The 17,213-nt window shown below is 42.8% G+C and overlaps 2 protein-coding genes and 1 pseudogene across 6 annotated transcripts; 1 reads left to right on the top strand and 2 right to left on the bottom strand.

The window, feature by feature from the left end:
* Window positions 1-312: 312 nt before the first annotated feature.
* LOC306921733 (histone H3.2-like) lies at window positions 313-723 on the bottom strand (the record flags this gene model as incomplete). The annotated part of the gene is made up of 1 exon (XM_079499001.1): window positions 313-723. The coding sequence occupies one exon, from the start codon at window positions 721-723 to the stop codon at window positions 313-315; it is 411 nt and encodes a 136-aa protein (XP_079355127.1).
* A 1,039-nt stretch (window positions 724-1,762) lies between these two features.
* Window positions 1,763-2,151, bottom strand: LOC306921769 (histone H2A-like; annotated as a pseudogene). Its single transcript has one exon. The product of its transcript is annotated as a histone H2A-like (transcript).
* Window positions 2,152-8,033: 5,882 nt separating this feature from the next.
* On the top strand, window positions 8,034-12,419 carry LOC306921560 (uncharacterized protein). 4 transcript variants are annotated; one of them, XM_079498738.1, is made up of 4 exons: window positions 8,034-8,294; window positions 10,474-10,542; window positions 10,870-10,984; window positions 11,306-12,419. In XM_079498738.1, the coding sequence occupies exons 2-4, from the start codon at window positions 10,476-10,478 to the stop codon at window positions 11,787-11,789; spliced, it is 666 nt and encodes a 221-aa protein (XP_079354864.1). In that variant the 5' UTR covers window positions 8,034-8,294; window positions 10,474-10,475; the 3' UTR covers window positions 11,790-12,419. The 4 variants fall into 4 exon arrangements, with proteins under 4 accessions (XP_079354864.1, XP_079354862.1, XP_079354861.1 ...); XM_079498736.1 differs by having other exon boundaries at window positions 10,455-10,542; XM_079498735.1 differs by having other exon boundaries at window positions 10,452-10,542.
* Window positions 12,420-17,213: the final 4,794 nt, after the last annotated feature.

Raw genomic sequence — 17,213 nt, 5'->3', positions numbered from 1 at the left:
GCTTTCCAAGCACAGAAGAGTAGAATGATCAATTAATAAAAATGCATTAACTAATTATATTGGGAATATGAATTGCCATTGCCTTAATGAATAAACACGTTTATCATGGGGAAATGTCATGCAGTGTCATCAAGCAGCAGAATCAAAGCTAAAGCTACTACAGAAAATAAGTGTAACTGATTTAAAAGTAGTCATTGCCTAAATTACATTCTGCCTAGAGACTGTATAAATGTAGGAGAATAATTTCTTTAAATAATACATTTGGTGGCTCTCAAAAGAGCCGTTGTGGGGGTGTGACAGTGACAGATGAGTTTAAGCACGTTCTCCGCGGATACGACGGGCCAGCTGGATGTCTTTGGGCATGATGGTCACCCTCTTGGCATGGATGGCGCACAGATTGGTGTCTTCAAACAGACCGACCAGATAAGCCTCGGCAGACTCCTGGAGAGCCATGACGGCGGAGCTCTGGAAGCGCAGATCGGTCTTGAAGTCCTGGGCGATCTCCCTCACCAGGCGCTGGAAGGGCAACTTGCGGATTAGCAGCTCGGTCGATTTCTGGTAACGACGGATCTCCCTCAGAGCCACTGTACCGGGACGGTAACGGTGAGGCTTCTTCACTCCACCGGTCGCTGGGGCGCTCTTACGAGCTGCCTTGGTGGCGAGCTGCTTCCTGGGCGCTTTGCCGCCGGTGGATTTACGAGCTGTCTGCTTGGTTCTTGCCATGTTATCTTAGTTCTAGTAAAGACGTTGAGAATAGAATAAAGAAGAGAGCAAACTGCTCCCTTTTATCAGCGCCTGGGAGACGCCGTCGTTCTCTGATTGGTCAGTGGCAAGGAACCTCCTTGTTTAGGGAGGTACCATGCATCACTGGTACCGATTGGAGGGGGACTCTTACACACGTCAACTGGGGCTGCTGTAATAGTTTTCAGCAAACTGAAACAAAAAAATACATTGCTCTATGTTGTATGACACGGGGAAAATAAATAAACATTTTTACTTGACACAGGGATGTATAATGTGTGTACAAATAATAATAATGAACACATAATTAACACGTGTATTCACAACATATTAATGTGGTTAAACTTTGGACACTTATGTGCTTATGTGGTTTATCCAAATATGATAAGCAAATCAAATGGCCATACAGTTAGTCCAGGTCAGGCCTCATTCACACTTATCAAACACCATAAAACAAATGTTTGGCCACCACAATGCCTTTCCAAAGGGAATCGCATGGTTTGACAGAGCTTTGTGAACATACATAAAGCCATTGATGGATCCTCGCGATCACAAGTTAAGAAAGTGCACCTGCATTGTCTGTGATATAAGACAAACTGCATTACTGGTTAACTATAGACATTTATCATGGGGAAATGTGGGTGTCATAGTAACAGCAGTAAGCATGGCACACAGGATCAATGCAAAACACAATATGCCTTTCATAATATTATACATTTGTATGTTTAGCCCCTCAGAATGTTTACAGGGACAACAGAGCACATGGGCGAGAGAATAAAAATGACATTTCACGTAGGCTAATTTCATTAATTTCCAACTGAAGAAATAATGACCTGCTGTGCTCTTAATTCAAACTGTACCTTATTTACAGTTTAATACTAGGGTGTGAAGTAACTTGGAAGCCTAGTAGTGCAATTAAGAGTACTTTGGTGCAGGTCAGAGACATTAGAAATAACTCTAATATAGAAACAGTGGGTGGCTCTTAAAAGAGCCTTTGTGGGGTTTATGCAGTCGAAATAGTTTATTTCTTGGCGGCTTTCTCGGTCTTCTTGGGCAGAAGAACAGCCTGGATGTTGGGCAGCACACCGCCCTGAGCGATGGTCACTCCACCAAGCAGTTTGTTGAGCTCCTCGTCGTTGCGAACGGCCAGCTGGAGGTGACGGGGGATGATACGAGTCTTCTTGTTGTCACGGGCAGCGTTTCCAGCCAACTCCAGGATCTCAGCGGTCAGATACTCGAGGACAGCCGCCAGATAGACCGGGGCGCCGGACAGGCACCGACTCTCTGGGCATAGTTGCCTTTACGCAGCAGTCTGTGGACACGACCCACGGGGAACTGGAGCCCAGCACGGGATGAGCGGGTCTTAGCCTTCGCCCTGGCCTTTCCTCCGGTTTTCCCTCGTCCACTCATTGTAGTTTTATTTGTAGAGTAATAAAAGTTCAGAAAAGAAAATAATGTGATGGAAGAGAGGCGTGCGCGACCTTTTATATGTTCACCTTAGTAGACTTTGTGTGGGGCTGTGCGCCCCACCAATCAGAGAGACGGATGAGAGCGCGGGCTGAGTGTGTATGAGTTTCCCACCAATCACAACTAATGGTGTGATCGGTTCCTCTGATACTCCTCCCAAAGAGGGCGGTTCCTGACCACACTTCAACAACACACACACAACTGGACGCGCGCGTGCGTGTGCGTGTGCGTGTGCGTGTGTGTGTATAGTGAGCACATGGCCAACTATTACAGAGTGACAGCTAATTCAGTTCAGGTCAGTCATCTCAGACATGTAACTTCAAATGAGGCATTATGTTATTTGTTAATTCATATATGGGTGGGTGACGTGACATGCTGTCCTTTGCTGTCCTCAGTGTCAAACGCGTATAAATAAAAGATATATTTGTCAAAAACCTTCTGAATATTGTGCAGGACATTATGCTTCATGTGAACATACTCAAGATTAAAACATTTCATTCCTCATTTCTTCAGAATTTTCAACCAAACATAGCAAAACTCATATGGTGCGACTGTCCTGGCCCTGTTTCTCAAAGTAGGAACTTGAATAAAACTAAGGGGAAAAAATGCTAAAATTCTTTTAAAAATTCCATAAATATAATATAGATGTTTATTTGTGAGCCTAATCTTTTCAAAGTCCAAGCATAATGTTTTCAGTAATTTCTGATCAAAAAGATTTTGTCCCCCAAACCAAAATCATATTGTGTGACACCATTTTGGGAAATTTCAACAGGCAATTGTTTGGACACCCATTGGGATAGAGAGGTCCTTCTTCAGTAAGGCTGCTCAGCACTTGCATTACAATAGCATGACAGGTGTCTGTGGTGAATTATCATTTTAACATTTCCATGAAATACGATCTTGTTGGAACGCTGACCAATGCGACTCATCCGAGTGTCTGTGGGTGTGACACCCTTTTCATTAAAAAAGCTAAAGTTATTAGATTTTTTGGTCATAATTACATGTAAATCTATGTTGCTTTGTTATAGCTAGCATGTTGTTAGCATGCTAATGTGTAGCTAGTAGCCTCAAGGTTATGTTAAGTGCAGAAAACATAATATGGTGTGACACTATATCATAATGGTGTGACTGTCTGCCTGTCACGCCATATGACTTTTTTGTCACACCATATGATGCAAACTGTATTTTCCTACAGATATAACAATAAATAACAAAGACCCATGTTTCTTTTGTCCATTTAAACATTTGTTTTAAACAGCTTCACCTAAAATCTGCAACTATCCACAATAAAATGTGTTTAATTTTGTTTTATTAAGTCATTTGCATGTTATTCAATGTTAAAGCAATTTTCCTGTTGCTGTTTTTCCTGAGTAATTGTTTAATCAATCTGTAAAGTTCAGTACTCACTAATAGGTAGGTTAAAACCCAGTTTGCTTTGAGAAATGAAGATATGATCATACGGTGTGACACTAAATCATTTGGTGTGACGTTCCAAATAGTGAAAAAATCATACCTTTATTAATGATGAAACCATTAATGTTCATGGATTACATAGCAAATAGTATCAGGAAGAGTCACAAATATTTGTGTAATTTTAGAGAAAGTTGTGTCACAATAAATACAAAATATGTTGAAAGACCGACAACATGGGCCTCACATTGAGTGTTGATTACGAAAATAATATACAGATTTAAGAACTTTTCACAAAACTATAGTGGATTACAGGTTAGTTATGATAAAGGACTTTGATAAAGTGAGTAACTTAAGAAAGGTGTACTTCATTTTCATTTTATAAACAATTATTGTCATGTCACACCATATGATGATTTTAGGCACAAGTACAACAAAATGCTGAATAAATTCTGATTCCAATAAAATATCTAAAAACAAAATATGTTTCCATAAAGATGAGAGTGAGTAGAACAAAAGTAAATGATTTTTATTCCTGTTATTTAAAGGTTTTTAAAAAACACTTTTTTAGGGGTGTCACGTCACTGACCCATATAAGCAACACAATATAATGTACTTGTTTGTATAAACTACTTTGCAGAAGCCTGAAAATGTAGATTAATTTCTATATATGTGTAACTGTAGATTATACTAACTCGTAATTGTATTAGAACCCAACATTCACTTTTTATTGAGGCATTGAAGCAATGTTTGGGTCCATCAGACCATCATCATATCAGGCTTTTCATGCCAGCCACACAATTTAACTCCAGGTACAAATGGCTGAATTAACATTAGCTCCATCTCGAAAGTGATGGAAAAAATTGTCTATGAACAGGTGAAAAGTATCTTGCCACAAACGAATGTATGTATGAATTTCAATCCGGCTTCAGAACATCCCACTCCACTGCTTTATTTGGTCGTCCACTCACAGTTAACAGTTTTTGGTATTGAGTTGTGCTTGTACTGTAATTCTGCAAACTGTTAATAAATACTTCAATCAATCAATCAAACAAACATTGAGGATTGTACCTGTTGGTTAGACAAGATTGAAAAAAGGTTATCTTTGAAAAACAAAGAAACCTGCACACTGTCAGAAAACTTGTTGCTCTTTATATCAACGTTTCGGTCTATTCGACCTTCATCGGGACAGACAATAAGGTGAAGGTCGAATAGACCGAAAGGTTGAAATAAAGAGCAACATTTTTGGCAAGTTTCTATGTTTTTCAAAGATAACCTTTTTTCAGTATGCTTTATTGCCCTACGCACCTGTCAACTTCCCCTCTTAAATGTTGGAGAACCGAAACCCCGCATCCTCTTTGAGAAGCCACTGGTAGGCACAATTGATTAGATTTATGCCAAAACACTTGAGGTAGAACGAGATCACCTATTTTTTGTAAATGTTGTGACACAATATATGCCCAAATGGACAGACATGGAAGTGTTTTGCATATCAGATAATGTGATAAAATGGATTTAAACGTGTGATCAAGTACTTGGATCAACCCAATCACTCAGATACTCAGGCTCCACAGCTCCACCCTGTGGGGGAGGGGAAGCATTGTTTTCATTGTGTTGAACTCAACAAGATGCTTTTCACAGTTCAGACCAAAACCATCTGCAGATACTAAATATTCATAGTCCTGTAAATCTAATCAACATGTCTGTGTGTGTGTGTGTGTGTGTGTGTGTGTGTGTGTGTGTGTGTGTGTGTGTGTGTGTGTGTGTGTGTGTGTGTGTGTGTGTGTGTGTGTGTGTGTGTGTGTGTGTGTGTGTGTGTGTGTGTGCGTGCGTGTGTGTGAAAGAGAGAGAGAGAGAGAGAGAGAGAGAGAGAGAGAGAGAGAGATTTGCATACAGTACACAGGTCTGTGGGGTGTCAAAGCCACACCCCCTGCCTCAGACTCATCACACATGATAAAAGCTTCAGCTTCAGATCAAACCCAACCACACACCTTCCAGTGAGGACACAGGACAGACTGTCCTTCCATCCGCAACCCAGACCACTGGGACCTACTGCTGGCTCAAGGGACTTCAACAAGAACGAGGATTCTCAGTGAAAGTCAACTTCAGGCTGAATACCTGTCTCAAGCAGTTTGCCGCTTTCCTCCAAGGGAGACGAAATGTCTTCAAAGTTTTCTTTTTCAGAAGAGGATTTCTTCTGTCCTGTGTGTCATGACATCTTTAAAGATCCTGTTGTCCTGTCGTGTAGCCACAGCTTCTGCAAAGCCTGTCTGCGGAGATGGTGGAGAGAGAAGAAGATAGCGGGATGTCCTGTTTGTAAGGAGATATCTCCAACGGCTAATCCACCCTGCAACCTGGCTCTGAAGAACCTGTGTGAAACTGTCACACAGGAGAGACAGCAGAGAGCTTCGAAATGCCGGAGACCATCATCAGGGTCAGAGGATCTCTGCGGTCTGCACGCTGAGAAACTGAAGCTGTTCTGTCTGGAATGTCAACAGCCGGTGTGCCTTGTGTGTCTTCATTCAGAAAAACACACCAACCACATATCCAGAACCATGTATGAAGTTGCACTGGGCCGCAGGGAGGAAGTCCAGAGATCACTGACACCTTTACAGAAGAAACTGGAGGTTTTCAATGACTTTAGAACAAACTGTGACCAAACAGCGGAATACATCAAGATCCAGGCCATGAACACGGAATGGCAGATAAAGGAACAGTTTAAGAAGCTTCATACGTTTCTACAAGAGGAAGAGGAGGGTAGGATCGCTGCACTGAAGGAGGAAGAGCAGCAGAAGTGTCAGATGATGAAGGAGAGGCTTGAGGATCTGGACAGGAAGATATCAACCCTTTCACACACAATCAGAGACATAGAGGAGGACCTGAGAGCGGAACACATCTCATTCCTGCACAACTACAAGACCACAATGGAAAGAGTCCAGTTCACACTGCGGGACCCACAGATGGACCCAGAAGCAGTGATAGATATGGCCAAACACTTGTGCAACCTGACATTCAAAGTCTGGGAAAATATGAAAAATATTGTCTCTTACACTCCTGTCATTCTGGGCTACAACACTGCTAATCCGAGACTCGGATCATGTCTGAAGATAGACTATTTATCTGCTCTGACGTTCTAAAACAAACAAACAAACAAAAGCTGCTTCCTGACAATACCAGACACCAGAGTTTTGACTCCCTTTTATTTGTGCTGTGTTCTGATGGTCTGGAGTCACAGCTGGGATGTTGCAGAGTAGAGAGTAGATCCAGGAGAATGGGTGTGGAGGGGCTCATCAATGCTGGATTAATGGTCAGCTGTATAGACTGACCTCAGGGTCACCTCAGGGTCAGCCCTGTTCTCTCATTGAAGCAGAATCCTCAGAGGATCCAAGTCCAGCTGGACTGGGACAGAGGAAATATATCAATCGCTGATCCTGCTGCTAAACACACCTCCACACACACACACACACACACACACACACATGCACCACATGTGCGCACACACACCTCCACACACACACACACACACACACACACACACACACACACACACACACACACACACACACACACACACACACACACACACACACACACACAGACATGCACCACATGTGCGCACACACACATACACACACACACACACACACACACACACACACGTTACACGCATCTTTAAGTGAGAGTTTGATTTATTAGAATAATTTAAATCTAATTGCATATTTCTTAAAAATAAGGTTGTGGGTTTTCATGATTCATGATTGCACGTGTGTGTGACGTTTAGAAGATGATAAGATGTGTTGTATGGGGTGCTGTTGTAAATGTAAATAGTGGCTTCTAATCTATTTCTACATAGCTTTTTTTGTAATATGTTTTATCCTGTCACTGTACAAAATATGATGGTCTGATTTCTGAGATAGATCTGTAAATAAAACAGTACACGATGATGGAATGGTGTTTCATTGAAATAAACCTGTCAAACATCCCTTTAGCATCTAATAAGTATGTATTTAACAATATGTTATAGTATAGAGGGTATGCGCATGCTTAAAGTGAATGGCACATCGAGTGGCAAAGCAACATGCAAAGTGAGTTTAAAATTGTTTAACGTTGTTTAATGCAATCAGATAGGACTTTTCTGTTTGGATGCATGGGCTGTCAAGGCCAGAAAATAGTTTTTTGCCACTCAGTAGGCATTCCTGCATAACTTCCGGGTTTGATGATGATGTCACACGCATACCCTCTATTGTGACATTAGACAGAATGACATGTTATATTATAATTATATTATATTATGATACAATTATATTCCTACTGTTGAAGCCAAATTGCCTTCCTGTTTGATTTTGTTGTGTTTATTTAAATTACCTTGCTAAACAGTGATGACATCATGTCAATTAATCAGAGGGTGTCTGGTTACCATGGCTACCATCTATGCAGCGTGTGATGGCTTGCAGGTGTGCAATGGGAGAATTTAGCCACACAGTTGTCCCACTGTGTGTTGCTGCAGCGTTCAATGTAATATTATCAAGTGAGCTTTACGTTTATCTGAATGGCTTCATGTGCATAAACGGATGGACATATCCAAAGAAGACACAAACAACTCTGGACATTGAAAGATTATGTGCACGTTTCAAACTAACTAACATACCAGTTGCCCCTCGCTGCAGGACATAAAGGTGAGGCTCTCTACAGTCTACTCTACACAATAGAAAACAAGGTTACATTTTAACCGGGTGTTGTTGGTAAGGTAAGGGACCTGGGATATTAAATGGGGGCACTGGCCCAAACACCACAACTCTTGCTTTGTACAGAAGTGTCACATTCCAGGACTATGAATCTTTGGTGTGAGCTGTTTAGTTCAACACAATGAAAACAATGCCTCCCCTCCGCCACAGGGTGGAGCTGTGGGACTGAATACCTGAGTGATGTAGGTGATCCAAGTACTTTTCATTGTAGAATGATCACAAATTGAAATCCATTTGGTTTTGGCTTAATTTCAGTATGTGTAACTATTATTTCTGATCAAATTTAGCCCAAACCAGTAAGGGACCCGGATATTGCATAGGGGCACTGGCCCCAAAAAAGATTGAGAAACACTGGTTGAGGCAGATTTGTATGTTCCCCCCCCCCCCCCATCCCCCACTTCTCTCAAGTCGATTTTTTTGGGAAACTTTGATGGATACGATCAAGCATTGTACACCCTGTTTCTAAATAGGCTATACACGCCTGTATGTTTTAATATACTGTGTCTGTGCTTGTTGCGCACGTGCATACAAATGTGTGTGCATGTGTCTTATGGGGCGTCCCCCACAAAAAAAGTAGCACAGGGAAACTGGAAGTACCTTCACTAAAAACGCCGGGACAACGCTCCACACGTCCCAAACTCTTCTCCCTTCTGGCTCCAAAACTATGGAATGCACTTCCCATCACAATCAGAACTGCAGCATCACTCCCAATCTTCCGCCGTAGTCTGAAAACCCACCTTTTCAGACTCCACCATGGCCCGTAGCACTTACCCTAGCCCTAGCCTGTCTCCGGACCCCCCGGGTTGAGCTCCTTTGGACCCCAACCCATAGGGTCCGGTATCACCAAAGCAAAGCTACATGATAATTCTCAAACGCACAATGAATGGTCCAAAGGAGCTCAACCCGGGGGGTCCGGAGACGGGCTACCCTAGCCCCTTAGATAGCACTTTATGTATAGACTTAGATAGCATTTTAAACAGACGTATGGCATGTTACGTAGACAGCACTAGAATTGCATTTTATGTAGTCATAGCACTTTATAGTATATATAATATAGTATAGTATGTATAGTTTACATACCGGTGTATATAGTTTCATGATATGATACTCCACTGTTACGTTCTTAGCTTACGCATGTTTCATGATAACTACTTTTTATATATGTGATGTATGCCATGCTTTTTGTTATTGCTTAAAGGACCACTTCACCACTTTTCAACCTATCTTCATACAATAGGTCCTCACTAATAATCATGATAAAATGGCACCATTTTTTTCTACTCAGTCTGTGTCTCATAGGAGGGCTGTGGGCAGTTCAGAAACCCGTCCACCAGTGACATCATCGACGTTGAATTCAAGCTAATAGAAACTGCAGGATTTCTAGTCCTTTTTGTAAAATAAACTGCCTAACGATGATGTCACTGGTGGACGGGTTTCTGAACTGCCCACAGCCCTCCTATGAGACACAGACTGAGTAGGAAAAAATGGTGCCATTTTATCATGATTATATATCTATATATGAAGATAGGTTGAAAAGTGGTGAAGTGGTCCTTTAATGTAAATCGCTCTGGATTAAGAGCGCAGGGGGGGGGGGGGGGTTCTGCACAACCTTCCACTCTTATAGTTTCCTCTACACCACATGGCCACATACTGTACTGACACCACCAGTCTTGATCTGTGGTGGTAGACTATACGCTATTGTAATGACGTATGACATACAATAGGCTAGCCCAAATTAGAACCTATTGTAGTGAGTAGATGTATGGAAGAAGTCTCAAAATGTTACTTGAGTATACGTGTGGTGTGGGCCGGGGGTCTTTTTTGTGGAATCTTCCCCTCACTTACAGTTTCCTCTACACTGCGTGACCACATGTAGTGACACCACTGTCACATGTGCGTGCGTGCATGTGTGTGTGTGTGTGTGTGTGCAGTGAAGCGGAAGGACTTTACTCTTCTTATAAAGATCAGACAGGCCAAACATCGACAGTCACAAATGTGAACAAGACAGACATTACATCTTCTGTTGTGGCTTTTCACTCACTGAAAACAGTGATTTCAGTGGTACTGGTTTTGTACTGGTTTCTACAGCAGTGACACTACATCTTTACAGAGATGAAGGTCAGCCTGGTGTCGTCCACCATCCTCATCCTCGCCACATGCCTGGACTCTGCCTCTACAGGTGAGTTGTGGACACAGACTACACACTGCACACATTACAAACTACACTACTAGCGTGCTTGGCTTTTTTTTTAAATCGATAACTCACCCCACGGAGATTTGAATTCATGGATAATGTTTTGTTTTTCGTCGCATTCCTAAGTCAATAATTTGATGACCGGCAGTGTTTCCCTTTGGATACACAAATGAGACTCTTTGCCTCCATAGAGAACCACTGCTGGTTAAGGGCGAATATACCATCTCTATTGTGAGTCCCTCTGGATAAATCTCAAATACCTATACATTGTAAATTGTAACATACAATCTCTCTCTCTCTCTGTGTGTACAGCTCATGGGCCGGTGGTCAGCTGCTGTCTCCAGGTGTCCAACACCAGGGTCCGTGCAGAGCGGATCCACGACTACTACATCCAGCAAGAAGCTCCATGTCCTGTCTACGCTATAGTGTAAGAGCCCTGTTAGCATATCACAGCTATTAAACAAACAAAAAGCTTTGGTATTAAAATGGTTAAAGCTCTATATTCTGAACGTTGCACTTTGTCACAGCTTAAATTAAAGATCTGTTCTCCCAGAAACATGTATTACATCATGCGATGAGGAAATGTTGCTGTTCAGTTCTGTTTTTGTTTATTGTTTTGAAAATGTTGTATTATGTTGTACCTCGACGGCACTGCAAGTGAGGTTAACCTCAATGTCTTTCGAGAATAAATAAAGGTTTGAATGAATGACATTGTCACTAATTTTAGCTGTTGTGAATTTTACTGCAGGTTCAACACCTTGTCTGGGAAGAGGATCTGCTCCGACCCAAACAACGACTGGGCCAAAAGAACCAAGAACAAGGTGGACGAGAAGAAACGAGCTAACGATAATGCTGGGGGGCCGCCAAGCACTGCTGCACCTGAGGCCATCAACGCTGGGGGTCTAGCAACTTCTGTACCACCCGAGGCCATCAACGCTGGGGGTCTAGCAACTTCTGTACCACCCGAGGCCATCAACTCTGGGGGTTTAGCAACTTCTGTACCACCCGAGGCCATCAACTCTGGGGGTTTAGCAACTTCTGTACCACCCGAGGCCATCAACTCTGGGGGGCTGCAAACAACTGCAATGCTTGAGAAGTCAGAGAGATTAAAGGGAAGACAAAATGGGCAAGGGGGGGTGGGGAGGAGGAGGAATAGAAAAGGGAAGAAGGGTAAAGGGAGGAAAGCTAGGGGGGAAAAAAAGGTCCAGGGAAAAAAAATAAAGAGTGTGTAAAACATGGCTAGAAAGATCTCAAGTCGAGCAGCAGCGACGGCTCCAGAAAATGGTGACTGGGGATTTGAATCAGTTTTGGACATATAAGGTTTCCACCCAACAGAGACGACATGTACTTCTATCCTGGCATCACAAAACAATATATAGGACTGTTTGCATATTTTTATAACATTATTTATGTTGAAGTGAATGTGTTTGTAAAAACAAATCTTATTTTTATATAGCCTATGTGTATAGATGTTGACTTTGTATTATGTAGAAAATCAATACAAAATAATTATGCTATGCAGAAATGGTCATGGCAGTTTTTGTTCAAAAAGTAACTCTGTCTGTCTGTCTGTCTGTCTGTCTGTCTGTCTGTCTGTCTGTCTGCACTTTCAATATCAAATCATGATCATCAATATCAGGTGATGATCAAATCGCCTTTTTAAATCTCATGCCATCTGGACAAAGATACAGAACCTTGCAGTGGAAAAAGGTCTGTTTTAGTATAGGAGTAGGATGGTTCTGTATACAGTGCATGGGGACCTGATGTTTTTGTATTGCCTTTTGGGGTGTGTTGTTTTGATGTTGGTGTTTGAACAGACTTAAGACGAATATCATTCGGGACAATAAAGATTATTATTATTATTACAACCACAATTATTTGCTGCAGTTTTAGTCAACAAATGTAATTGCTGCTCTGGACTGTTTTATTCTCCTGTACATTGATGATTATGTATTGGTCAGGCTAGACGTGATGACTATGGTATTTTGAAGTTGTTCCCAAACATTGTCATTTTATTGTCGGTCTAAAAGTGTAGTATACCTGCCAACAAGCGCTGTCACTTTTAAAGTGACAGCACACATATTAACCAGGGTTAGGGTTAGTTTCTTTAATATTTTATTGGTAAAAATAGAAACGACACCATGCAGGGACATTGCCTGACACTGAGGTCAGGTTATCTTCCACGTCCGTAAAACACGTCCACAGTAAACGACTGGAGGATTATTTAATATTATTTTAAGCCTAAACATGGGGAAAAGGGGCACTTTTCAGTACTTTTAAAGGCCTTATATAAAACCTATAAGTTGTAGTCCTTCTAATCCTGTGAAATATTATTGTGAAGCATGAATGTACAATATGTTTTATTTGGCTAAGCTTGTACATAACCATCCGAGAGACACACTTTCAATCTCTCATCTCTTGTGCGTGCACACGCGTGTGTGTTCGTGTGTGTGCGTGCGTGCGTGCGCCAGTGTGCGTGTGCGCGAGTGCGTCTGCGCCCACGGAGGAAGAGCGTGACTCCTATAAGACCACAGCAAAAGCGTGCACAGTCACAATGCGACGAGGAACTGCAGCGACCGTCTCATCGCTAGAACCGTCACATCTTCTGTTTCAGTACTTTTTTTTGTTTTGGTCAAAAACAGTGTTTTAATTTAGTGTGGGCTTCTCATACTTGATTGGTTGTTACTGGTTGGTGCTAGTTGGTATACTGGTTGTTACTGGTTGTGTTGGCACAGCAGTGATCCTACATCCACACAGAGATGAAGGTCAGCCTCAGCCTCATCCTCATCGTCGCGACATGCCTGGACTCTGTCTCTACAAGTGAGTTTTGGACACAAACTACACACTAAAAACCACACACACAAAAATACACACTATACAAACTAATTCTACACACTACAAACTATACACACTACCAAATCTAAAAGCCCACAGCAGATCTGCTATTTTCGCTGTGCAATTCCATCTAACTCTCTCTCTCTCTCTCTCTCTCTCTCTCTCTCTCTCTCTCTCTCTCTCTCTCTCTCTCTCTCTGACCCGTACAGCTCAAGGACTGGTGGTCAGCAGCTGTTGTCTCCAGTGGTCCAACACCAGGGTCCATGCTGACCGAATACAAGACTACTATGTCCAGCCTTCAGGACCATGTCCCGTCCACGCCATAGTGTAAGTGTTGCCTATAGTCTAGTCTAAACTACCTTCACTCCACACCATAAAGTTTTCTATAGCCCTGGGTTGGGTCGGGAATCAACTATAGGCCTGCTAACTGCTCCCCGAGCACCGTAGAATGGCTGCTCACTGCTCTTAGTTGTTATATGATGGGTAAAATTCAGAGGACAAATCTCACAATACATATAGGCCTACATTGACAAAAAACACCCCAAGTAGTGGGGACCAATATCATTTTTATTTTATTACTGTAAAACTACAGAAATCAATGTGACACAGGACTCATTTGGCTGCATGGCTGAATTCCATTGCAGGTTCAAAACCTTGCCAGGGAAGAGGATCTGCTCCGACCTGAACGACGCCTGGGCCCAAAGCACCATGGCGAAGGTGGATGCGAGGAAACAACCCCATGCTGGGGGACTAGCAACATCTGCACCACCTAAAACCATCAACGCTGGGGGACTGGCAACATCTGCACCACCTAAAACCATCAATGCTGGGGGACTGGCAACATCTGCACCACCTAAAACCATCAACGCTGGGGGACTAGCAACATCTGCACCACCTAAAACCATCAACGCTGGGGGACTAGCAACATCGGCACCACCTAAGACCATAAACGCTGGGGGACTAGCAACATCGGCACCACCTAAAACCATCAATGCTGGGGGACTAGCAACATCGGCACCACCTAAGACCATAAACGCTGGGGGACTAGCAACATCGGCACCACCTAAGACCATCAATGCTGGGGGACTGGCAACATCTGCACCACCTAAGACCATCAATGCTGGGGGACTGGCAACATCTGCACCACCTAAAACCATCAATGCTGGGGGACTAGCAACATCTGCACCACCTAAAACCATCAATGCCGGGGGACTAGCAACATCTGCACCACCTAAAACCATCAATGCTGGGGGACTAGCAACATCGGCACCACCTAAGACCATAAACGCTGGGGGACTAGCAACATCGGCACCACCTAAGACCATCAATGCTGGGGGGCTAGCAACATCTGCACCACCTAAAACCATAAATGCTGGGGGGCTAGCATCATCCGCACCACCTAAAACCATAAATGCTGGGGGGCTAGCAACATCTGCACCACCTAAAACCATCAATGCTGGGGGACTGGCAACATCTGCACCACCTAAAACCATCAATGCTGGGGGACTAGCAACATCTGCACCACCTAAAACCATCAATGCCGGGGGACTAGCAACATCTGCACCACCTAAAACCATCAATGCTGGGGGACTAGCAACATCGGCACCACCTAAGACCATAAACGCTGGGGGACTAGCAACATCGGCACCACCTAAGACCATCAATGCTGGGGGGCTAGCAACATCTGCACCACCTAAAACCATAAATGCTGGGGGGCTAGCATCATCCGCACCACCTAAAACCATAAATGCTGGGGGGCTAGCAACATCTGCACCACCTAAAACCATCAATGCTGGGGGGCTAGCAACATCGGCACCACCTAAGACCATCAATGCTGGGGGGCTAGCAACATGCATGAGAATATGCAGAGAGTGGGAAGGGGAGGTGTTTGGGATAAAGGGGAGGATGGCAGAAGAAGGATCAGGGTACAAGTTCAAAAAGGTGAGGAAAGAGTGAACAGCTCCTTGGGTTCCAATGGATCAATGTAGATATGCTTTAGTCTCACTTTCAACTCGGTGTATCTACAGGTATAGGCATGTCATTATAGGTCAACAACCGACTCAGACACATTGTGAACTTGTAGAGCGCCAACTTTCACCACGTTTCGAATGACACAGTCTACATCACAGGTAAATAACAATGACACAGTCTACATCAGAGGTAAATAATAATGACACAGTCTACATCAGAGGTAAATAATAATGACACAGTCTACATCACAGGTAAATAACAATGACACAGTCTACATCAGAGGTAAATAATAATGACACAGTCTACATCAGAGGTAAATAATAATGACACAGTCTACATCAGAGGTAAATAATAATGACACAGTCTACATCACAGGTAAATAATAATGACACAGTCTACATCACAGGTAAATAATAATGACACAGTCTACATCAGAGGTAAATAATAATGACACAGTCTACATCAGAGGTAAATAATAATGACACAGTCTACATCAGAGGTAAATAACAATGACACAGTCTACATCACAGGTAAATAATAGGGCATTTGATCCAGACATGACATTAATGCATGTTGGGAAACAGAAGACAATTATCTTTTTTTTTTCATGCTCAAAAAAATAATGCCTCATTTTCTTTTGATGCTGAGTTTCTTAAATGAAAAAAATGAAAAAATGAACGCCTGGCTTTGTGTGTTCTGCCCATGACATCCAGTGGCAGCCAAGTCTATGGACCTTTTACTATGACGTTGTGGGTTCCCCCAAAAGCCTTCACATGAGTGTGATTTTTCTATTCTCAGATAGGTCATTCCACCCTCTCTTTAGCAAAAAATAAAAAGTGTATGGACTTTAATATTTGTTTAAGTTATGATTTGTTTAGCTTGCCAGCCAAGTCTATGGAATGTAATGTTTGTTTAGTGCAGTAAATTACGTCAGATATCATCTGGCTGATAGAAATACAGTGGGTGCCCCTCACTTCACACAAGTGTGATTTTTGATATACCCTGTGTAAACTTTGTGTTGGTAAACGTACATATTGTAGAAAATCAATAAAGAGATTGTTATATTATCAGACATTGTCGTTACAGTTTGGTGGTTATTACAAAGGCTGACGAATGAATAAGGGGTAATAAGAGGTAACATAATGTGGTTGGAATGTTTTCTATATGTGCTCTGATCATGTTGACATGATAATGATAATGCATTTATTGTATGCAAAGTGCTTTGCAGAACAGGTAAAAGTAAGCAGATATAACAACACAAGATCAATGATTAAAATAGCAGGCACCAAAATGTAAAATATAAGCATATACAAATATAATCAATGATACAATAATGGCAAGAATAAATTAAGAAAAGCCGTTAGCATAGAGGTAGGTTTTCACAAGAGATTTAAAAGATGACACGGATCTTAGGTCAACAGGTATAGGGGGTTCTAAAGCCCTGCCACCCTTTGTGAGAAGCTGGGCTGTGGGGGTCTCCAGGAGGGCCATGATGTGTGGAAGGGTCTGTGTCTGTTGGGGTCTCCAGGAGGGCCATGATGTGTGAAAGGGTCTGTGTCTGTTGGGGTCTCCAGGAGGGCCATGATGTGTGGGAGGGTCTGTGTCTGTTGGGGTCTCCAGGAGGGCCATGATGTGTGGAAGGGTCTGTGTCTGTGGGGGTCTCCAGGAGGGCCATGATGTGTGGGAGGGTCTGTGTCTGTTGGGGTCTCCAGGAGGGCCATGATGTGTGGGAGGGTCTGTGTCTGTTGGGGTCTCCAGGAGGGCCATGATGTGTGGAAGGGTCTGTGTCTGTTGGGGTCTCCAGGTCAGGAGGGCCATGATGTGTGGGAGGGTCTGTGTCTGTTGGGGTC

This window comes from Electrona antarctica (assembly GCF_951216825.1).
Source record: "Electrona antarctica genome assembly, chromosome: 1".
Taxonomy (NCBI): domain Eukaryota; kingdom Metazoa; phylum Chordata; class Actinopteri; order Myctophiformes; family Myctophidae; genus Electrona; species Electrona antarctica.
The sequence above is the reverse complement of the archived record's forward strand: the minus strand, read 5'-3'. Positions and strand labels throughout refer to the sequence as shown.

What these genes read in the sequence shown, in the direction of transcription:
- LOC306921560 (XM_079498738.1), top strand. Translation starts at nt 10,476, where the DNA reads ATGAAGGTCAGCCTGGTGTCGTCCACCATCCTCATCCTCGCCACATGC. An exon ending in CCTGGACTCTGCCTCTACAG is followed by an intron (nt 10,543 to 10,869) that starts GTGAGTTGTGGA and finishes CTGTGTGTACAG; the next exon opens with CTCATGGGCCGGTGGTCAGC. An exon ending in TGTCCTGTCTACGCTATAGT is followed by an intron (nt 10,985 to 11,305) that starts GTAAGAGCCCTG and finishes ATTTTACTGCAG; the next exon opens with GTTCAACACCTTGTCTGGGA.